This window comes from Nerophis ophidion, linkage group LG14 (genome assembly GCF_033978795.1).
Source record: "Nerophis ophidion isolate RoL-2023_Sa linkage group LG14, RoL_Noph_v1.0, whole genome shotgun sequence".
Lineage (NCBI taxonomy): Eukaryota > Metazoa > Chordata > Actinopteri > Syngnathiformes > Syngnathidae > Nerophis > Nerophis ophidion.
This window is the reverse complement of record NC_084624.1, coordinates 35,473,934-35,497,237: the sequence shown is the minus strand read 5'-3', so window position 1 is coordinate 35,497,237 and position 23,304 is coordinate 35,473,934. Positions and strand designations below refer to the sequence as shown.

The 23,304-nt window shown below is 39.0% G+C and overlaps 2 protein-coding genes and 1 long non-coding RNA gene across 5 annotated transcripts in view; 2 read left to right on the top strand and 1 right to left on the bottom strand.

The window, feature by feature from the left end:
- The first annotated feature begins 1,275 nt into the window (after positions 1–1,275).
- iba57 (iron-sulfur cluster assembly factor IBA57) lies at positions 1,276–8,618 on the top strand. The gene is made up of 3 exons (XM_061920554.1): positions 1,276–1,737; positions 5,146–5,492; positions 7,996–8,618. Exons 1-3 carry the CDS (start codon positions 1,397–1,399, stop codon positions 8,385–8,387), a joined length of 1,080 nt encoding a protein of 359 aa, XP_061776538.1. The 5' UTR covers positions 1,276–1,396; the 3' UTR covers positions 8,388–8,618.
- jmjd4 (jumonji domain containing 4) overlaps positions 8,381–23,304 on the bottom strand; it is a 16,947-nt gene continuing 2,023 nt past the window's right edge. Inside the window, exons 2-7 of one of the 2 annotated variants that reach the window (XM_061920550.1) lie at positions 23,076–23,241; positions 17,986–18,111; positions 17,657–17,924; positions 17,442–17,588; positions 9,830–10,199; positions 8,381–9,725 (exon numbers count right to left, since the gene is read on the bottom strand). In XM_061920550.1, coding sequence (XP_061776534.1) covers positions 9,864–10,199; positions 17,442–17,588; positions 17,657–17,924; positions 17,986–18,111; positions 23,076–23,241 — 1,043 coding nt within the window. In that variant the 3' untranslated portion in view covers positions 8,381–9,725; positions 9,830–9,863. Of the gene's footprint in view, positions 10,200–17,441; positions 17,589–17,656; positions 17,925–17,985; positions 18,112–23,075; positions 23,242–23,304 lie in introns of both variants that reach the window. The other variant, XM_061920549.1, reaches the window with a different exon arrangement.
- LOC133568548 (uncharacterized) lies at positions 12,057–22,996 on the top strand. Of its 2 annotated transcripts, none has more exons than XR_009809622.1 (4): positions 12,057–12,130; positions 15,558–15,599; positions 17,504–17,609; positions 20,933–22,996. It is a non-coding gene; the product is annotated as an uncharacterized LOC133568548 (long non-coding RNA). The 2 variants fall into 2 exon arrangements; XR_009809621.1 differs by having other exon boundaries at positions 12,070–12,130; positions 15,519–15,599.

The following is a 23,304-nucleotide window of genomic DNA, read 5'->3' as shown; positions in this document are numbered from 1 at the left end:
AATGTAGACTCATAAAACGTATTCGTTTGTCTTGTCTTTATTGCACAAAATGTAACACAAACACACAACAGCTCTCAAGTCTCTATCGCTTTTCCCGGGACAACTCAAACTCTCACTTCTTGTAGTCAACGTCACTTCCCTATCTCTCCCAGAAGTCCCGCCCCCCAGCCAAAGTCATTGGCTAACACCCCGTAGCCAGCCGCTACATTATACATAGTTAAATGTTATGTTGAAGAGGTTCATTTAGCCTACTGACGTGTATTTATAAATGGTTGATTTATATAGGCTAGTAGGTAAAGTGTTGTACCTGACAACTCTTGATGGTACAATCCATATATCACGTCACAGACAACGTCACGCTAACATCACGTGACACCTCTGATGAAGGCTGCAGAAGCAAGGTAGCCCAAACTTGTCAGGTACAACACTTTACCTTACTAGCCTATAGAAATCAACCATTTATAAATAGTTAAATGTTGTTACCCACATACGAAAAACGAGCAGCACTCTTTGAAACACTATGTGGGCATACTTTTATTTTGAAGTGTCCCGTTTGATCTGTCGACAGATGTAAGGAAGCTACTTCCCGGTATGGCCAACGAGGTATTTGTCATTTGTTGGTATTTTACTTGGTAAAATGTTTGATACATATGCTGTGGATGTTATTATTTTTACGTTTGTAACGTGCTTTATTTATTACAGTTTTCACAGTGAATTTGAAGGGAAAGTAAGCCTTCAAATAAATCAGTTCAAGAAAGCCATTGTGTCTGTGCTATTTGGAGGGAGTTACACTTTCTAACCAAACTAATGCATTGCATCGTCTATATTAGATATATAACAACGGGCGGGTGTGGCTTTGATGAAATGTTGGTTAAGGTGGGTGGCGGGTGGATGACGACTTTAGTGATGTGGTTGCGGATGATATAATTGCCTATCCGCGCATCTCTGGTACTCATTACACGACGTTTTCAAGACGAAACTCCCGAGAAATTTAAAATTGTAATTTAGTTAATTAAAAAGGCTGTATTGGCATGTGTTGCAATGTTAATATTTAATTATTGATATATAAACTATCAGACTGCGTGGTGGGTAGTAGTGGGTTTCAGTTGGCCTTTAAATGCTACCAACACAAAACGCAGCTTTTACAAAATATTAAACAAATTATTCACGTATTGAGCCACAGTATTATTTTCAATTATAGTCGTATACATAATATGTATTTTTCCTAACTACAACATGACTGAGATGATTGAGTTTGTTTACATTCTGACTAAGCTACACACGAGCATTGTGGGTATTCCATCATGGCGGCCGCAACGATGTCCTGTGTTACGTAGCAGGCAGCAACGTTATCGTCAAACTCCACAGACAACCAACTCCCTTGACAGCGTTCACCATGAAGCTGTGCTGTATCGCAAGACAGGCGACCACCTTTGGTGGTGTTCTCGCCGGCAAAAACACCGGCTTCTGGCTCGGCGTTTCGGGCCGAGCGGGGCGGGGAGTGAAGGGCTACAAGCAGGCGCCACTTGACAGCCGCGGCGAGCCGGCCAAGCTTGCCTGCTGCTACCGCCTGGACCACAGGGCCCTTCTACGGGTCCATGGAGCCGACATTAGTCCCTTCCTACAGGGGCTGGTGACCAACGATGTGCTCGCTCTGGAGGAGCCCGGCTGCGCGGCCTTGTATGCGCACATGCTCAACGTTCAAGGCAGGACGCTTCATGACGTCATGTTGTACAGGTAAGCGGTCATGTGACTTTGACTACACTTCTGGGTTGTTTGATTATCCTTGTCTGGCCACAGCACAATCGGAGGTTTTTGCACTTATACAGTGAGTAGAGTGGCTGTGCCAGCAATCTGAAGGTTACTGGTTCAATCCCCACCTTCTACCATCCTAGTCACGTCCGTTGTATCCTTGGGCAAGACACTTCACCCTTGCTCCTGGTGGGCCCTGGTGAGCGCCTTGCATGGCAGCTCCCACCGTCAGTGTGTGAATGGGCGAATGTGGTAATAGTGTCAAAGCGCTTTGGGCTCCTTAATAAGGGGCAGACAAGTACAACCCATTTACCATTAGAAAGAAAGCAAATCCAATAAGATTACCACACAACACATCACATAGAGCAGGGGTGTCAAACTCAAATATAGAGTGGGCCAACATTTAAAACTGAACAAAGCCGCGGGCCAAGGTTGAACAAATTAACCTTTTAATAGGGACCCAAACAAGTTTTGCATTGAATATTAAACAAGCAAGGCTTATATAACTTTATAGTCACATGCAAAATTGAGTTTCAAATTATAATAATAATGATTAAAAAATATCAATGTCACATCAAATAAAATTTAAATAAAAATTGGGGAGGGCGGGGTTTGGTGGTAGCGGGGATGTATATTGTAGCGTCCCGGAAGAGTTAGTGCTGCAAGGGGTTCTGGGTATTTCTTCTGTTGTGTTTATGTTGTGCTACGGTGCGGATGTGCTCCCGAAATGTGTTTGTCATTCTTGTTTGGTGTGGCTTCACAGCGTGGCGCATATTTGTAAAAATGTTAAAGTTGTTTATACGGCCGCCCTCAGTGTGACCCTTATGGCTGTTGATCAAGTATGCCTTGCATTCACTTGTGTGTGTTAAAGCCGCATGTATTATGTGACTGGACCGGCACGTTGTTTGTATGGCGGAAAAGCGGACGTGACAACAGGCTGTAGAGGACGCTAAAGGCAGTGCCTTCAAGGCATGCCCCCAATATTGTTGTCCGGGTGGAAATCGGGAGAAATTCGGAAGAATGGTTGCACAGGGAGATTTTTGGGAGGGGCACTGAACTTTAGGAGTCTCCCAGGAAAACTGTGAGGGTTGGCAAGTATGAGTATCAGTGGTGAATGCAGTGTTACAGAGGCATCGCCGCTGTGTAATACCGGCGGGCCAGCTCAAATCTTAATTTGATATTACCTCAAGGGCCAAATGAAATTACATGGCAGGCCAAATATGGCCTGCGGGCCAGAGTTTGACACCCATGACATAGAGAGTAAATATAGTTTCACATGACCACAAAGTAAACCCATTTCAATAATGAATTAAATGGATTATTGAACATTACCTTTTTACCTTTGTTGAAGATATGTCGGCGAAGACGATGATGAGCCACTTGTGCTGCAAATTCTTTATTGATACAATGTTTTTTTTTCACCTTCTTTATCAAAGGTAATTGTAATCAATATTAAAAAAAACAAGCCCAGATACTGAGTCACCAAGGGGTGGGATTATTTGGTTGGCCACTCAATTCTGTTAGTAGTTGGCTACGTGCTATGTTTGGCTGCAAGATAACCAAAACGACAACCGAAAACTGGGAGAGACCATCCATCCATCTTCTTCCGCTTATCCAAGGTCGGGTCGCGGGGGCAACAGCCTAAGCAGGGAAACCCAGACTTCCCTCTCCCCAGCCACTTCGTCTAGCTCTTCCCGGGGGATCTCGAGGCGTTCCCAGGCCAGCCGGGAGACATAGTCTTCCCAACGTGTCCTGGGTCTTCCCCGTGGCCTCCTACCGGTTGGACGTGCCCTAAACACCTCCCTAGGGAGGCGTTCGGGTGGCATCCTGACCAGATGCCCGAACCACCTCATCTGGCTCCTCTCGATGTGAAGGAGCAGCGGCTTTACTTTGAGTTCCTCCCGGATGACAGAGCTTCTCACCCTATCTCTAAGGGAGAGCCCCACCACACGGCGGAGGAAACTCATTTCGGCCGCTTGTACCCGTGATCTTATCCTTTCGGTCATGACCCAAAGCTCATTACCATAGGTGAGAATGGGAACGTAGATCAACCGGTAAATTGAGAGCTTTGCCTTCCTGCTCAGCTCCTTCTTCACCACAACGGATCGGTACAACGTCCGCATTACTGAAGACGCCGCACCGATCCGCCTGTCGATCTCACGATCCACTCTTCCCTCACTCGTGAACAAGACTCCAAGGTACTTGAACTCCTCCACTTGGGGCAGGGTCTCCTCCCCAGCCCGGAGATGGCATTCCACCCTTTTCCGGGTGAGAAACATGGACTCGGACTTGGAGGTGCTGATTCTCAGTCCGGTCGCTTCACACTCGGCTGCAAACCGATCCAGTGAGAGCTGAAGATCCCGGTCAGATGAAGCCATCAGGACCACATCATCTGCAAAAAGCAGAGACCTAATCCTGCGGTCACCAAACCGGAACCCCTCAACGCCTTGACTACGCCTAGAAATTCTGTCCATAAAAGTTATGAACAGAATCGGTGACAAATGACAGCCTTGGCGGAGTCCAACCCTCACTGGAAAAACTGACTTACTGCCGGCAATGCGGACCAAGCTCTGGCACTGGTCGTACAGGGAGCGGACTGGGGGGAGACCTGTAGTAAAAATATTTCAAAAATACTAAACCCTAGCATTCTTATTTTAACATGCTAAAATGTTAACTGCAACATGTGTCCGATACGAAAAATATATTTTTGTTCAAAAGGCAAGGATGCTAAAGTTAGCATGCATCGAGTACCAAAATATAATTGAGGCGTGTATACCTACCAATTAGCTAATAGAAAACAAAAAACTTCAGCATGCTAACAGGTACCATTCGTCAAGTAACTAAATATTTGACGCTTTGCTGTATACCTGCAAAATTAGATAAAAAAGATAGCATGCTAATTTTAGCATGCTAAAATGCTAAATGTAACATGCATCAAGTCACAAAAAAATTTGCTCAAAACCCTAGGATGCTAAAGTTGGCATGCAGTAAGTACCAAAATATGAATGAGGTGTATAGCTACAAAATGAGTTTTAAAAAAGCTATCATATTTACATTAGCGTGGTCACAGGTATGTTTTGTCAAGTAACAAAATATTTGACGCCAAGGTGCTTTCGTGCTATGTTTGGCTGTAAGATAACCAAAATGACATATGAAAACTGCTGCAGACCTGTAGTGAAAATTATTTTTGAAAGCTGAATCACAGGAAAAGTGGGGCGCACAAAAACTGTAGTACCACCCTATCTGGATTACATGTATGCTAGTGTAACAGTTTGAGTATTAGTTATCGGACGCTACACTTGCATGTCTTCCGATGCATTTGAACCATAACCCATAAAGGGTGCCACAAATGTCTTTTTAAATGTGACATTTACTTACCGTTTTTTCTTTCAGCCATCAGGAAGCGGGTGCAGGAAGTGGCGTCCTCCTGGAATGTGACAGCACCATGAAGGACTCGCTCCTGAGACACCTAAAAATGTACAAGACCCGCAGAAAGATTGACATAAACCTGTGTCCGGACCTTTTTGTGTGGGCGGTGCTTCCCCTGCAAAAAAGTCTACAACCTTTCAGTCTACCTGAATTGTCTTCTCCGGAGAAGGCCGTGGTGTGGCAGATGGATCCGCGAACGCCGCACATGGGTTGGCGTTTGGTGCTGGGAAATCAGGTGGACCCCTGCGATGTGATTGCGTTGTGTGCGAAAGGGGAAATCGAGGATTATCACAGGCATCGCTATGCCATAGGTAAGTTTGTACAGTAATGTAAGAAATAAGAGCGGTTGGGTACTAAACAGCTTTTTATTAAAATTTAAAATCAAGTGTGGCAAGTTGACAGTATACTAATGACTAATAACTGCCTTAATTACATTGCCATTTAGGGCAACCTCACTCAATTTCCACCTGTACAATATTGCAATATTAACACATTTTGACTGAAATTTACTTTGTTTTAATTTACTCCTGTTCAAACAGAAAATTGTACCCTCTGCTGGTCTCAGGTACTAACTACATTCATCCCATCCATTTTCTATCGCTTGTCCTTTTCGGGGTAGCAGTAGGGGGTGCTGGAATCTATCTCTGCTGCATTCGGGCAGAAGGCGGGGTACACCCTGGACAAGTCGCCACCTCATCGCAGGGCCAACACAGATAGACAGACAACATTTACACTCCCATTCACACACTAGGGCCAATTTAGTGTTGCCAATCAACCTATCCCCAGGTGCATGTTTTTAGAAGTGGGAGGAAGCCGGAGTACACGGTGGGAAACCCTCGCAGTCACGGGGAGAACATGCAAACTCCACACAGAAAGATCCCGAGCCTGGGATTGAACTCACAACCTTCGTATTGTGAGGCACATGCACTAACCCTGTACCACCATACTGCCCACTGATTATACATCCATTGTTAATGTAAATAACCCTTCGGTCAGAGATGTCAAACTTGTTTTCATTGAGGCCCACATCAACGCTACCACTTTCCTTTGTGGGCCGCTTGTAACATCCATCCATCCATTTTCTACCGCTTATTCCCTTCGGGGTTGTGGGGGGCGCTGGTGCCTATCTCAGCTATAATCGGGCGGGAGGCGGCCGCTTGTAACAGTGAATATCTACTCATATTAATGTGAAATGATTAGCCTCATATTATTAAAGAATTGCCTATGCCTTCGGTTGTTATACAGTATATTTTTTATGTACACTGTTAAATAAATTTGTACATTTACAATTAAAAACTGGTAGCTCAGTCTCCAAAATGATACTGCAAAATGTTTTACAGTGTATTAGTTGAAATGGAAAACCTGTGCCACCGTCTTTTTAAGGTAAATTTCTGGAGACAGAGCTATCAGTTTTTTTTTTTATTATTATTTTACTGTAAAATCTGTTGTAATTTCACAGTGTACAATTTAATAGATACATTGCTTTTGTAATCATAAGTTGAGCAGATATTTAGGTATTTATTTATATATTAACAAAAACCTGTTTGGAATGTATGATAATAACATATTTTCTTAGATTATTAGCCATCCATCCATTTCCTACCACTTATTCCCTTTGGGGTTGCGGGGGGCGCTGGTGCCTATCTCAGCTACAATCAGGCAGAAGGCGGGATACACCCTGGACAAGTCCCCACCTCATCGCAGTCTTACATTATTAGATAATATTAAAGTTTAAAATAGAATAAATTACAAGCATTACATTTATTTTTTTTATGTCACAACCATGCCGTCACAACAATGCACTTCAAATTTTGCGGCTTCACCACAGCTCAGATGACTTTTTTTTTAAAGCATATTCAACATTATTGCCCCAAATTACGGGTAAGCATCTTTCAAATATAGAAATGGCTGAATGAACTACTCACAACAATACTACAGTAGAAGTGGCCACTAGAGGAGCTCAAACCAATCAGAGCATGCTGTTCGGTATCGTGGCCCCTGAGTGGCTTAACAGCAGGCATCATTACTTTATTGGATTAAAAGAGTGCAAAGGTAAATAAAGCGTGTTACTTCATATCTTGAGGGCTCTCATGATGTGGAAAATGTATTTAGAAAGCAGTTCCTAATAGGTTTCCTAGTAAAATATAGATCAATAATTAATACTTTCTATTTTTATAAAAGATAGCTTTTAGCTGCAGCCTATACATTTTTGGTCAGGAAATGTAAACCGATACTTTTATTTATTTATCTGTTATGCACTTGAAATGTTTTGTTTACATTAACAGATGACCAAATAAAAAACATTGAATTTTGCAGAAATGAATTGATCGTCAGCTGCTGGTGATAAACAAGGGACATATAAAATGATGTAGTGGGCCAGATCTGGCCCTCATGCCTTGAGTTGGACAATTGGTGTTTTCGATTTATCAAATTGGCAGAACGGTGCCTCACAAAAAAAGGTCCTGGGTTCGACTCCCAGGGCTTGGGGTCTTTCTGTGTGGAGTTTGCATGTTGGGTTCTCTATGGGTACTCCGGCTTTCTCCCACCTACAAAGACGTGAACCTTGGGATAGGTTGATTGGAAACACTAAATTGATCCTAGTGTGTGAATGTTGTCTATCTTTGATGGCCCTGCGATGTGGCGACTTGTCCCGCCTTCTGCCCGAATGCAGCTGGGATAGGCTCCAGCACCTCACAACTCCAAAAGAGACAAGCTGTAGAAAATTGATATTTATGCATTCATCCCTGCACCTAATGATTTTGAAGCATGTTTTATGGCTTTTAGAGTGTTTACCGTGCTGGCTTTGCTGTCTAGGACTTCCCGAGGGCGTGAAGGACCTCCCTCCCGGCGTGGCGTTACCGCTGGAATCCAATCTGGTCTACATGCAAGGCATCAGTTTCAGCAAGGGCTGCTACATCGGCCAGGAGCTCACGGCCAGGACACATCACACCGGCGTGGTTCGTAAACGTCTCATGCCGGTCCGCTTGTCGGCGCCCGTCCAAGGCCTGGAGGAGGGAGCCGCGCTGCAAACGCAGTCCGGCAAGCCAGCTGGGAAACATCGCGCAGGGCTGGGGAAGTTGGGCCTGAGCCTGATCCGCATGGCTCATGCCAAGGAGGTGTTGACAGTCAAATCAGCAGACGACGCCCAAGTGACACTGGAGGCTTTTGTGCCCGACTGGTGGCCTAAAGACGCGCAAAACAACTGAGGAGGTTTTATTTTTTCTTGGGATGTGACTTACATGCTTTGTGACACATTTCAAATAAAAGCCTCCAGTGTGTTTGCCTGACTGACAAAACTTAAATGTTTCCTTGAAGGACAAATGAAGACATTGACCATGTATTGCAGAACTATACAGCAAAATACCTATCATGTCATTTGATGTGCCTATTAAATTATTTCAAATACAATTTTCAATAAAAGTATCTACATTCTAAAAGTCTACTGTGCAAATAAATATTTGAATGTGTTTTGCCATTATTTATGCACATTATATTCTGATGTGATGCAATTCATGATGCCTTTTTCAAAGTTTGGAGTCTCAAAGAGAGTAAAGACAAGTGTTATCAGTTCGTGGCAGTCATGTACCAGAGATGTGTTTAGACTGGAGGTTGATAAGAAAGAAACGGAAGATGAGTCAAAACGTTGCTCGTACGGATTATCATAAAAACAGAATCTTTGATGTTTTATTTTCATGGAATAAGACATCCATCTTTTACCACGTGTCCCTCTCAGGGTCGCAAGGTGTGCTGGAACCTATTCCAACTGCACTCTGGCAGCTGGACAAGTTGCAATTTCAATGCAGGGCCAACATGAACACTATTTACACACTAAGGTCAATTTAGTGTTGCTAATCAACCTATTACAGAACTAATAGTATTTTTTTATAAGTCTTTTTTAGAATGATAAAGTTTGGGAGTAAGTGGAGTGTTTTATTCTTATTTTTATTGCTATTCAAGCTATTTCCAGACTATGCATATTAAGTATGGAGGGCCTTAATAGGAAAAAATAATCAGTCATCCATTTTAATTGGGATGGATTCATAAATGTGTTATCAAATGTCATTTATTTATTGTAACATTACATTTAATTATTGATTTGATTGTCAAGTTTTATTTGATTTGTATGCTATGATTTATTTAATAAAGTAATTAATCAATGAGACAAATAATTATTTGAAGACTTTTTAGAAACTATTTCATTTTGTTTTATTTGGCCCTCCATAATCAACATAGGGGGTTGCAAAATATCAACGAAAATTAAGAGATATACATGGGAAAAACAAGGGACTTTACATTAATTGATGACTTAAACAGCCTAGTTGATTTTTTTAAAGCTACCAAACTTTATGGAATTGCATGCATTGAAATATGTATGATGTAATATTCACCTTTTTTGTCCGATGAAAGAATATTAGTACTATTAATAAATATCCATCCATCCATTTTCTGCCGCTTATTTCCTTTGGGGTCGCTGGTGCCTATCTCAGCTACAATCGGGCGGAAGGCGGGTACACCCTGGACAAGTCAGCATCTCATCGCAGGGCCTATTAATAAATAAAGCAATGTATTTTTTTTAAATTAACTAATAATTCATATTAAAAGTGTCCATATTTCAATATTTCCACATTTGAATTTTAGGGAAATTTACCAAAAATGTACCACCGCTTAGAAATACTGCACCCTCATTCCTGATAGAGGAGATGCTGCCCCCTGGTGGATTGTATGATGTCCCGGATTTGCTGCAGCAACGTTTCTGGCTGAACGGTGGAAGCCGAATGATCCAGGCGCTTAAAATCTTCGTTACAGAGCAGCAGCTCCAAAATGTTAGCCACCCTCTGCAAGTCAAAGGCAGCGTGGTAAGGTCCGAGGGTGACAAGTGCCTCTGACAGATGCTGTGGGTAATTGGAGGAGTCTCCTGAGGAGCAAGCATTCAGGAGAGCCATGCGGTTGTCAGCGATGATTTTGAGGAACGATGCAAATTCCCCGTAGTTGATGCCGGAGCAAGCCTTCATAATAACCTACGAATGTAAGACACAATAACACTTACTAAAGATCACTTCAAAGGACATTTAATAAAAGGTAAAGCTAGATATACAGTAGAGGCCAAAAGTTTGGACACACCTTCTCATCCAATATGTTTTCTTTATTTTCATGACTATTTACATTGTAGATTGTCACTGAAGGCATAAAACTATGAATGGACACATTTGGAGTTATGTACTTAACAAAAAAAGGTGAAAAAACTGAAAACATGTTTTATCTTCTAGTTTCTTCAAAATGGCCACCCTTTGCTCCGATTACTTTTTCGCACACTCTTGGCATTCTCTCAAAAAAACGTCATGAGGTAGTCACTTGGAAGGGTTTTCACTTCACAGGTGTGCTTGAAGCTCATCAGGAGAATGCCAAGAGTGTGCAAAGCAGTAATCAGAGCAAAGGGTGGCTATTTTGAAGAAACTAAAATAGAAAACATGTACAACAGTTATTTTACCTTTTTTGTTAAGTACATAACTCCACATGTGATCAGTCATAGTGTTGATGCCTTCCGTGAAAATCTACAATGAAAACAGTCATGAAAATAAAAAAAATGCATTGAATGAGGAGAAGGTGTGTCCAAACTGTTGGACTGTACTGTGCCTTAGAGTAGTCAGTGTACAGTTTGTATTTACTATCCAGGAAAAATAGGTCAACAAACAGACAATATTACTTATCTGGTGTTATGATATCACAGCCTGTGTTTACAGTGTTCTATGCTGGGTTTCTATGGGGTGAAGTTAGTTCTTGTTTGGATTCTAACAACTATTATTTAAAAAAAGTTATCTTAACATTAATGAATTTTTTTTCTGATTAGACTTGTGTAAAAGACAGAAAAACTGAACATGACCGAATGTTATCATCAGTGTAAGTATTCAGCGTAAGCGCCATTGTTATCGCGGTCATGCTACTAAATAAACTGCACACTACTCTAAAGTATATCCGCATTTCCTTTCTATAGTGTTGTGACCCTTAAGGAGATTAATTTTTGTAAAAATATGGGTGTCTCCATACAATTTTTTCACTTCAAATACCAATATTGAAGCCTTGAGTGTTGGCCTACACGGATATTAATCCCATACTATATCAGCAGGAATCATGGTACATACTTTTATTTTGTAGCGTGGAATATTAGAAAAAGTTTGATCAAGTGAACTTAGTCAAAAAACAATTTTTTTTTTTTTTTTTTTAATTTTTGATTTATTTATTTATTTTTATTTTTTTTAATTTATACTACCATATTGTATATGCACCTTAGGAGGAGCTGCTCCAATTTCGTTGTTCTTTGAACCTGTTCATTGCAATAATGACAATAAAACTCTATTCTATTCTATTCTATTCTAAATGTAGCTATGAGAATACTAACCTCATGGCAGAATAATGCTTTTGAAGTTGTGTGATAGTGTGTTTTGGGGACACCTAGTGGCCACAATAATTCATTAAATTAGCGGCATGATGGAGGAAGTTCACACACTTATTGCAGTATACTTTGGAATATGCTTCTGGTTTAGAGAATTCATATCTGTAAGTAATATGCAAATATTATTATTTGATACTTGTTTGTATTGACAACGACTTTAACACTGCAATATTGTTTAATTAAGGATACTTAGCTTGTGTACTATTGTGTGCTTACCTGTTGTGTACCTGCTAGCCTACCATGTTTACCGTTTGAAAACGACGTCACTAAAATACAAGAAAAGATCAACATTTTGTGCTTATTGGAGGACATTTAGAAGTAGGTATGAAAATACTAACCTTATGGCAGAGAAATGTTTTTGAAGTTGTGTGATAATTTGTGATTTGGGGACACCTAGTGGCCACAATAATTCATTAAATTAGGCGCATGATGCAGGAAGTTGACGCACTTATTGCAGGATACTTTGGAATATGCTTCTGGCTTCGAGACTTTGTATCTGTAAGTAATATGCAACTATTATTATTTGATACGTGTTTGTATTGACAAAGACTTTAACACTGCAATATTGTTTAATTAAGGATACTTAGCTTTTGTACTGTAGTGTGCTTATCTGTTGTGTAGCCGCTAGCCTACCATGTTTACCTTTTAAAAACGACTTCACTAAAATATAAGAAAAGATCAACATGTTGTGCGTATTGGGGGACATTAAGATGGTAACTGGGTGTCGAGCCTTGCACACGTAAACTGCTTGCATCTCAGGATGAGTACCGTTCACAATTGAACCGATACAATACCAATTCCCAATACCTGGGAATCGATACAAGTATTTTGTACTTTTATATGTATAAATATTAGTTGTTTTAAAAATTTTTTTAGTATTTTTTTAATTGCAAAATTAAAAAAAAAAAGCTAATTATGACAACTGTTGTGCAGTTGTTGTATCTTGTTTAGTTATCACTTTTCTGGGTCTCATATTCAACCATGACATTAAGTTGCAATCACAGTTGCAAGTCCAAGACCCTAGATGGCAGTAGTGTATAGTTTATGGTGTGATGGCTTGTCAATTCAATATTTGCCAAATCAATACACTTTTGTTGCGCCCTAAAAAGTGTTAATTGCTGGGTTGCAATCACGTGACCTAAAGACACTTGACGGTTTTAGGTGGAGGGCAAGAGTCCTGTTAGGCTACTGTTTATTTACCTGCATTGGTGCAGATTTGGGCGTATTTTGAAAGGTTTAGAGCGGGGGTCACCAACGCGGTGCCTGCGGGCACCAGGTAGCCCGTAAGGACCAGATGAGTAGCCTGCTGGCCTGTTCTAAAAATGGCTCGAATAGCAGCACTTCCAACATTTTAAATTCTAAGAGAGACAAGATTCAAATATAATTTGAAAATCCAAGAAAACATTTTTAAGACTTGGTCTTCACTTGTTTAAATAAATTCATTTGTTGTTTTCCTTTGCTTCACATAACTTTCAGAAAGACAATTTTAGAGAAAAAATACAACCTTAAAAATGATTTTAGGATTTTTAAACACATATACCTTTTTACCTTTTAAATTCCTTCCTCTTCTTTCCTGACAATTTAAATCAATGTTAAAGTTTTTTTTTTTATTATTGTAAAGAATAATAAATACATTTTAATTTAATTCTTAAGTTTAGCGTCTGTTTTATCGACGAATAATATTTGTGAAATATTTCTTCAAACTTATGATTAAAATTAAAAAAAAATATTCTGGCAAATCTAGAAAATCTGTAGAATCAAATTTAAATCTTATTTCAAAGTCTTTGGAATTTCTTTTTTTTTGTTCTGGAAAATCTAGAAGAAATAATGATTTGTCTGTTAGAAATATAGGCTTTGTCCAATATTTTATATATCATTATAAAGTGCAGATTGGATTTTAACCTATTTAAAACATGTCATCAAAATTGTAAAATTAATCTTAATCAGGAAAAATTACTAATGATGTTCCATATATTCTTTTTTAAATTTTTTCAAAAAGAGTCGAATTAACTAGTTTTCCTCTTCATTTTTTTCGGTAGAATTTTGAATTTTAAAGAGTCGAAATTGAAGATAAACTATGTTTCAAAATTTAATTTTCATTTTTATCGTGTTTTCTCCTCTTTTAAACCGTTCAATTAAGTGTTTTTTTCATCATTTATTCTCTACAAAAAAACTTCCGTAAAAGGAAAAAAAATGTACGACGGAATGACAGACAGATATACCCATTTTTTTATATACCGGTATAGAGATTTATTTATTAAAGGTAAAGTGAGCAAATTGGCTATTCTGGCAATTTATTTAAGTGTGTATCAAACTGGTAGCCCTTCGCATTAATCAGTGCCCAAAAAGTAGCTCTTGGTTTCAAAAAGGTTGGTGACCCCTGGTGTAGAAGAAAGTTGACAAGCTATCATGAAAAAATATTGAAATGTGATGTAGTGAATTTATGCACGGTTAAGAAAAATAATGTTCTAAAGATTAATCATCGCCACAGTCGACTGTTCAATTTACTACTCGACCGCACTTCCTTTGACACTCACAAACATTTTAAGTACAACAGATTAATGTCTTTACATCTGGTGGAGTCCACCAATTAAGCATTAATCCATGAAAGACAATGTTGGATGGTTGGTAGAGCGGCCCTGCCAGTAACTTCAGGGTTTCTGGTTTGATCCCCATCCTAGTCACATCCGTTGTGTCCTTGAGCAAGACACTTCACCCTTGCTCCGATTGTTCGTGGTTAGGGCCTTGAATGGCAGCTCCCGCCATCAGTGTGTGAATAGGTGAACGTGGTAATTGTGTCAACGCGCTATACAAGTATAACCCATTTATTTACCATTTATTGGTGCATAGGTATGTAACAAATTTGATTGACATTATTGAGTCCCATATTGCTGTGATTGTGATGCTAATGAGAAAAAGGATACTTTTCGTTTTTGCAGTTGATTTCCTGGTCAAAATATTTGGCTGCTATCTATAATTCATGTCTGCAGTTGTTTTAATGGTGTGAAGTTTGTCTAATTGCTTAGCTATCTGTCCCTGTTGTTCCGTAATGTTTGGTTTGTGACAATATTTAGCCATATCAATATTCAATACGTTGTTGAGCCTACTAAAGATGTATTAATGTAGCTTATCAATACTATTAAATATAGTTTCTTCTAGCCAACCAATAGCACCAAAGTCGCTATAGTGTGGTCATTTATAATTTCGTCATGCTCATATTTGATAAAAACTAAAGCATTTTATTCTATTTAATCCAGGTCCAATAAAGCACAACAACAACTAAGATTTTAGTTTCGGCTATGAAATCGACAACAAAAACACAGTGAATTGGACCAACAAACACAATATTTATTACTAGAACATAACGTGGCGTTAGTTTATTTCCACAATCCGAGGTTTTCGCACTTATATTTAGGCATAACAACCGTATTACAATTGAAAAGAACACAAACAAGTTAATGCAATCTCTTGTCTTTAGATCACGCTTAGTTCTGCTGTCAAATACTACCTATTGCTGGGATGTTACAGACGTCACGCTTGGCTCACGTCTTGCCCAATGAATACGCATGGTGATCCAGCTAGCGCTGTTTTCAATGGGTACTAGGCGCAATAGAGCCTTTCTCAAGGAAAAAAATGCCAGATGCTTGTGTTGTTTTCAACTGTAAGAACTGTTCAAATCGCGGAAAGGACACACTTTTCTTCAGAGTTCCTCGAGTTGTTATCAAAAAGCGTGGAAAAGTGCAACATTTGTGGAAACGACGACGAGAAAAGCATGCAGCGCACATTGTAGTCGAAGGAAGCAGACTCAAAGAATGAATGAATTTGCAGTGATCACTTTGGTAAAGTTTTTTTTAATACTTTTAACGTTTATTATTTGCCATTTAAGCATTAGCTTGTTTGCCCTCCATGTGCATTACACCACAAGGAAGAAAAGCGGACCTGACGTCATGTGCAACCCATCAATACTGTAAGTATTATACTTCTTACGCACCAGCTGTTTGACTGTAATGTGCATCTTATTTGCAGTTTTCATTATCAAATTTGTAGACGTTGAAAATGCTAATGCTAATCAGTAGCATGTCAATAGCAGAGCCAAGGTACAGTCAGGCCAAAAGTCAATCAATGTGTTTTCTTTATTTTCATGACTATTGATGATGAAAGAGGTCTGTAATTTTCATCATAGGTACACTTCAACTGTAAGAGACCGAATGTGAAAAAAAACCCCAGGAATTCACATTGTAGGAATTTTAAAGAAAGTATATGTAAATTATGGTGGAAAATAAGTATTTGGTCAACCATTTAAAGCTCTCACTGACGGAAGGAAGTTTTGGCTCAAAATCTCACGATACATGGCCCCATTCATTCTTTCCTTAACACGGATCAAAAGTCCTGTCCCCTTAGAAGAAAAACAGCCCCAAAGCATGATGTTTCCACCCCCATGCTTCACAGTATGTATGGTGTTTTTGCGATGAAACTCAGTATTCTTCTTCCTACAAACATGACGAGTTGAGTTTATACCAAAATGGATACATGGATGATACAGCAGAGGATTGGGAGAATGTCATGTGGTCAGATGAAACCAAAATAGAACTTTCTGGTATAAACGCAACTTGTCGTGTTTGGAGGAAGAAGAATACTGAGTTGCATCCCAAGAATACCATACCTACTGTGAAGCATGGGGGTGGAAACATCATGCTTTGGGGCTGTTTTTCTGCTCAGGGGACAGGACGATTGATCCGTGTTAAGGAAAGAATGAATGGGGCCATGTATCGTGAGATTTTGAGCCAAAACCTCCTTCCATCAGTGAGAGTTTTGAATGGTTGACCAAATACTTATTTTCCACCATAATTTACAAATAAATTCTTTAAAATTCCTACAATGTGAATTCCTGGATTTTTTTCACATTCTGTCTCTCACAGTTGAAGTGTACCTCCAATGAAAATTACAGACCTCTGTCATCATTTTAAGTGGGAGAACTTGCACAATCGGTGGCTGACTAAATACTTTTTGCCCCACTGTACATTTATGAATGAACACACAAAACTATGAATGAACACATGTGGAGCTGTGTACTTAACAAAAAAGTGAATTAACTGAAAACATGTTTTGTATTCTAGTTTCTTCAAAATAGCCACCCTTTGCTCTGTTTACTTTTTCGCACACTCTTGGCATTCTCTCGATGAGCTTCAAGAGGTAGTCACCTGAAATGGTTTTCACTTCACAGGTGTGCTTGCTCAACGAGAGAATGCCAAGACTCCAAATGTGTTAATTCATAGTTTTGATGTCTTTAGTGACAATCTACAATGTAAATAGTCATGAAAAGAAAGACATTGCATTGAATGAAGAGAAAGTGTGTCCAAACTTTTGGCCTGTACTGTATATTACCATCAAGCTAGCACATTTTTGGAAAGTGGAACTGCACTTAACCTACGTTGGAGCGTTTTGGAGTCAATTGCTTTGTTGGCATTGAAAATCACAACTTTACTTGGAGATAGTTTGGCTAAGTCCGCTCTCAGTGCTGCTGAAGTGCAACCAGGCGTGATGTCAAGTACAATCTAGGGACCGTAACACAGCTAGAGGAGCAAGAATGGGTCCGTGCAAAAAAAAAAAAAAAGGATTGCATCCGGTACCCATGTACAGATAAGATCCTTGTATCGGCGCTTTTATCTAAAATTTTAGAGGCAAGCCTCTATACCCAGAAACTTTTTTTTTGCTGATATTGGACCGATATTAAAATGGCATCAGGACACTCCTGAGTAAAATGCCCAAAATCCTATGTGTGATGAAGCGAATCCTCATTTTACCATACCTGACAGTGCTGATGCCATGAATCCATGGTGTTCCTCCACTCATCTATCTCTTTCTGCACAGACGACAGCTCTGTCTGCAGGAATTGCCACATGATGTCTACATTGCAGCCGTTCAACCAGTTATGATTGATGGAGATGGTGTCCTCCTGAAAGACAGGAGATAAATAGTGAGGATATTTTGAAATGAGATTGTGCCTTTTTTTTTTTTTTTTACCAAATTATAAACTTGATGATGCCAGCCGCTGGGCACAAAAATAATCTCGCCGGCCTCTTGAATGATCTCCAGAGGCTGACAGGCCTCTTGGGCATGCGGGTAAAGGTTTGGGTCACACAGGTCGCCTGAGGTGACGTCATACGGGAGATTGTCATGCGTGTCTCTTAAAAACTCCTCTTGGCCAGGAGGGTACAGCAGCCACTTCTTCCTGCCGCAAATGTTCGCTGACCAGCTGTAGGAGCGGAACACGTCGGCGTGGAACGGCGTCCTAGGCATAGACAGAGCATTAATATGGAATATCAACGCTAATCTAGTTAATGCAACATTACCATGATCCTTTGGGTCCCATGTAGACAAAGCGGTAGTCGTCCACTTCAAGTGCATCCCAGTATTCGTTCAGCCAATCGGAAGTGAAGAAGATCGGTGTGGTATAAAAATTGTGTTCTGGAAAGTCCCTGCAGTTTAAAGATAATACTACATTTAGTTTGTCGACACCCTGGTAATTGGCTGACTGATGTCAACATAAGCGGTTGTCAATATAAGCCATTGGTTGCACATGTGACTTTTGCCAGACACACAAAGAGCAATATGAAACAATTCATTAATTTCCTCCATTACAATATATTTACATGATTTAGTTTTTATATGACATTTGACATTATCCATGCATCCATTTTTTAAGGCTTGTCCCTTTCGGGGTCACGGGGGGTGCTGGAGCCGACATTATACTATACAAAATTATACTATACTAAATTATGCTTTATTATATTATTCAAATCTATGATATACTATACCAGGGGTCACCAACGCGGTGCCCGAGGGCACCAGGTAGCCCTTAAGGACCAGATGAGTAGCCCGCTGGCCTGTTCTAAAATAGCTCAAATAGCAGCACTTACCAGTGAGCTGCCTCTATTTTTTTTTTCTTTTTTCATTACAAGCAAGCTGGTCTCGCTTTGCTCGACATTTTTAATTCTAAGAGAGACAAAACTCAAATTGAATTTGAAAATCCAAGAAAATATTTTAAAGACTTGGTCTTCACTTGTTTAAATGAATTCATTTATTTTTTTTACTTTGCTTCTTATAACTTTCAGAAAGACAATTTTTGAGAAAAAATACAACCTTAAAAATGATTTTAGGATTTTTAAACAGATATACCTTTTTACCTTTTAAATTATTTCCTCTTCTTTCCTGACAATTTAATTCAATGTTCAAGTATTTTTTTTTTTTATTGTAAAGAATAATAAATACATTTTAATTGAATTCTTAATTTTAGCTTCTGTTTTTTCAGAGAAGAATATTTGTGAAATATTTCTTCAAACTTATTATGATTACAATTCAAAAAAAATCTTCTGGCAAATCTAGAAAATCTTTAGAATTAAATTTAAATCTTATTTCAAAAGTGGATTTTTAACCTATTTAAAACATGTCATCAAAATTCTAAAATTAATCTTAATCAAGAAAATTGACTAATGATGTTCCATAAATTATATTTTTTATTTTTTCAAAAAGATTTGAATTAGCTGGTTTTTCTCTTCATTTATTTTCGGTTGAATTTTGAATTTTAAAGAGTCAAAATTGAAGATAAACTGTTTCAAAATTAAATTTTCATTTTTTTGTGTTTTCTCCTCTTTTAAACTGTTCAATTAAGTGTTTTTCTCATCATTTATTCTCTACAAAAAACCTTCCATAAAAGGAATAAAAAAGTACGACGGAATGACAGACAGAAACACCCATATTTTATATATATATATATTTATTTATTAAAAGTAAATTGAGCAAATTGGCTATTTTTGGCAATTTATTTAGGTGTGTATCAAACTGGTAGCCCTTTGCATTAATCAGTAACCAAGAAGTAGCTCTTGGTTTCAAAAAGGTTGGTGACCCCTGTACTATACTATATTATCCTACTTTATAATATACTGATCCATCTTATGCTGTGCTATACTATACAATACTATTCTATGCTAAATAATACCATACTATACTACAATAAACTATATTATGCTATACTATACTATAGAGTTGTCCCTTGCCACATCACACTTTTAAGTTTGAGGCTTCACAACATTGAATATTTTTACTGTTTCAGTTTGGGTTTTTTAGTTCATTTAAAGCATATTCTACAGATTTTTGGCCTAAATTAAGCGACGACAAAAATGGCTAAACGAACAAAAATATTAATACTACAGTAGTATTGGCCACCATATGAGACCAAACCAATTAGAGCCCGTTGCTCAGTATCATGGCCACTGATTGGCTCAGCCTCAGGGAGCATCCAGGCCCACCTTTACCAATGCAAATGTGATTATGTGGGTGTTAGTTAATGTCTAGAGTGATCTCACAATGTTACGAATGGTATATTTAAGTTTTTTTTTTTTCACTCTAGCTATGAAAATATTAGATTTACTGTATAACTACCAAGTCCTGCTTTGTGGAAATTAATTTACCACAGTCAGGCCCAGAAACAATCAACAGCGATAAACAAGGGTTTGCTGTATACATACTATAATTCATATCTAACAGGGATGCTGCAGTAACTTCACTGTATGTCTTGATTACAGTTACAATAAAGTTTGACAAATATTTATACAATTGGAGCATTTTGCCATGCTTCAAAATAAATGCATGGCAGTATTAATCCGGATTCAAGTGGATCCCAGTACTTGTCAGCCAATCGGAAGTGAAGAAGATTGGTGCGGTATAAACATTACGTTATGGAAAGTCCCTGCAGTTTAAAGATAATATTACATTTAGTTTGTCGACACCCCGGTAATTGGCTGACTGATGTCAACATAAGCGGTTGTCAATAAAAACCATTAGTTGCACATGTACATTTGACTTTTGCCAGAGACACAGAGAGCAATATGAAACGATTCATTAATTTCCTCCATTACAATATATTTTCATTATTTAGTTTTTCTATGACATTTGACATTATACTATACAAAATTATTCTATACTATATAAATCTAATCTATGATATAATATACTATATTATGCTACATTATACTATTATGATCTATATTACGCTATGCTATACTATACAATACTATACTAAATAATACCATACTATACTACAGTAAACTATATTATGCTATACAATGGAGTTGTCCTTTGCCACATTAAGCTTCAAAGTTTGCGATTTCACAACATCGAATATTTTTACTGTTTTAATTTGTTTTTTTAGTTCATTTTAATCATATTCTACTGATTTTTGGCCACATACACTCTTATCGCCCACATTTGTGCCACTGCTGACGTGGCTTCTTTGCCAAGGTCTGAAGGATAACACCAGATATGAAGTCGGAGTCCAGGGAGGAGAAAACAGAGGAAGATTCTCGAAAGGCCACGCCCTGGAGGACGCCACCCCATTGCATATTCATACATTGTGTTATATATTGTAAGAGCGCGAAGGGAAAGGGCGCGTCCAGACAGCCCTGTGTAAGCCGCCGTATTGAATGCTACTAGGGACAGATAGCGCTCAGACAAATTGTATTACAATTGTATCTAATAGGGAATAAATCCATCCATCCATTTTCTACCGCTTGTCCCTTTCGGGGTTGCAGGTGGTGCTGGAGTACTTCTGATTTTAAGTTTACGCATCATGTCCTCTTTAAACATCTTCTGGCTCCAGAATAAACAAATACGTCAACACCATTCTTCAAAATAAAAGCAGGGTAGTATTAATCTGGTTTAATACTGCAATGCTTCTCTTTTGAAGCTTACTTGGCCCTGAACAGGAAGTCCTCCTGTACATTGTTACCATGTTTATTGTACCTTGGCACACCAGCGCCCCCCACGACCCCAAAGGGAATAAGCAGTAGAAAATGGATGGATGGATGGCATGGGGCTGGGCGATATATCAATATACTCTATATATCGCGGGTTTGTCTCTGCGCGATATAGGAAATGACTATATCATGATATTCAAGTATACATTCTCCCGCAGTTGTTTTTAGCTGTGGGCATTACACTACAGGCTTTTCTCACTCTTTCTTGTCTCTCCTTCTTACAGAGACTTAAAACAAGCACACCTTCTTACATACGTCATATACTGTCACGTATGCAAAGTCAAACGCTCCTGCAGCGCAGAGAGGTGACCTGGGTAACATTAACTGTGATGCTAACGGTGAGGTGCGGGTGGCAATACAAGAGAGAGAAGGTGCGTATCTGGTAACAAATGGAGAAATAATTAATTCCCAAGAAGAACGGCACGGAGTCCATCGTCTGGCGGTGCTTTGGGTTCAAGCGGGAATATGTTCAACCTTTATGCGGCAAAAGTGTTGCAACAAAAGGTAGCAGCACTGCTAAAATGTAGCATCAGTTTAAAAGTCACCCGCTAGAGAATGAAGAGTGCTTCAAAATGTGCAAGTCAACATCTCCGGCCGGTGCCACACCAACAAAATGCTGAAGCAACTATTTCCAAATCAACACCGAATGAAAAAAAAAGTCAATAACAGAAGGACATAACGTCGGCAGGAACCTATTATGCAGCTATTTTTTATTTCACAGTTATTAAAATATCTTGTGTGACATCATTCACAAAAGTGCACTTCAATAGTTTGTAATTATTGTAGTGGTGTTCTGTGCAAAAAGTACACTTTATTTAGCGTTGTTTTGATATGTCATCTTGGTGACATCGTTCACAAAAGTGCACTAATAGCTTGTTTTATAATGTCTCTGACAATCTTGCACTTTCTGTTTTGGAAATGACATGAATATTTGTGCCACTGCTTAATAACTGTTTAATAAATACAGTACTGGTAAATTGACTTAGTTGTGATTTCCCTCTCTGCATGAAAGTTTAAAATGAGCATATATTAATGAAGTATGAACAAGAATGTTTTAATATACCGTATTTCCTTGAATTGCCGCAGATCATGTAGTATGCGCCTGCCTTGAATTACTGCCGGGTCAAACTCGCTTCCCAAAATAATTAGCGCATGCTTAGTATTACCGCATGGTCAAACTCGTGACGTCACGAGTGACACTTCCCCTGTCATCATTTTCAAAATGGAGGAGGCTAATTTCAATACCGGTAATTTGAAATCGCATAAAGGGAAGAAGATTGAGAGCTATTCAGTAGGACTTAAGGTCCAAGCTTACGTCACACTCAAAGTTTTACTGCATACCTTTGGTATGTGCCGGAGTGAGAAGAGGTTTTAAAATAATTAGCGCATGCTTACTTTTACCGCATGCCTTTGGTAAGCGCAGGAGTGAGAAGAGGTTTTAAATTAATTAGCGCCCCGGCGGCAATTCATGGAAATACGGTAGACACATATAATCATCATACTGCTGTTATTATATGCATCAAGTGTTCATTCAAGACCAAGGCAAAATATCGAGATATATTTCGTGTATCGTGACATGGGCTAATAATATTGAGATATTAATAAAATGCCATATCGCCCAGCCCTACCTGGGCATATGCCAGTCTTTAAGATAGAGGCACCCTTTAGGAGATGAGTGGCCGTTCTGGATGTGCTCCTTCCAATATTGTATGAATTCTTTGAAAGGCATGACTTGTTTGGGGTTTGCATTGTATTCCTTTGCATTACAGTTGGCCACAGGGACAGGAGTCTCATCTGAAATTAAAATGGGAAAACAAGCAATATTATATTCATGCACTCACAACGATCACATGTGAA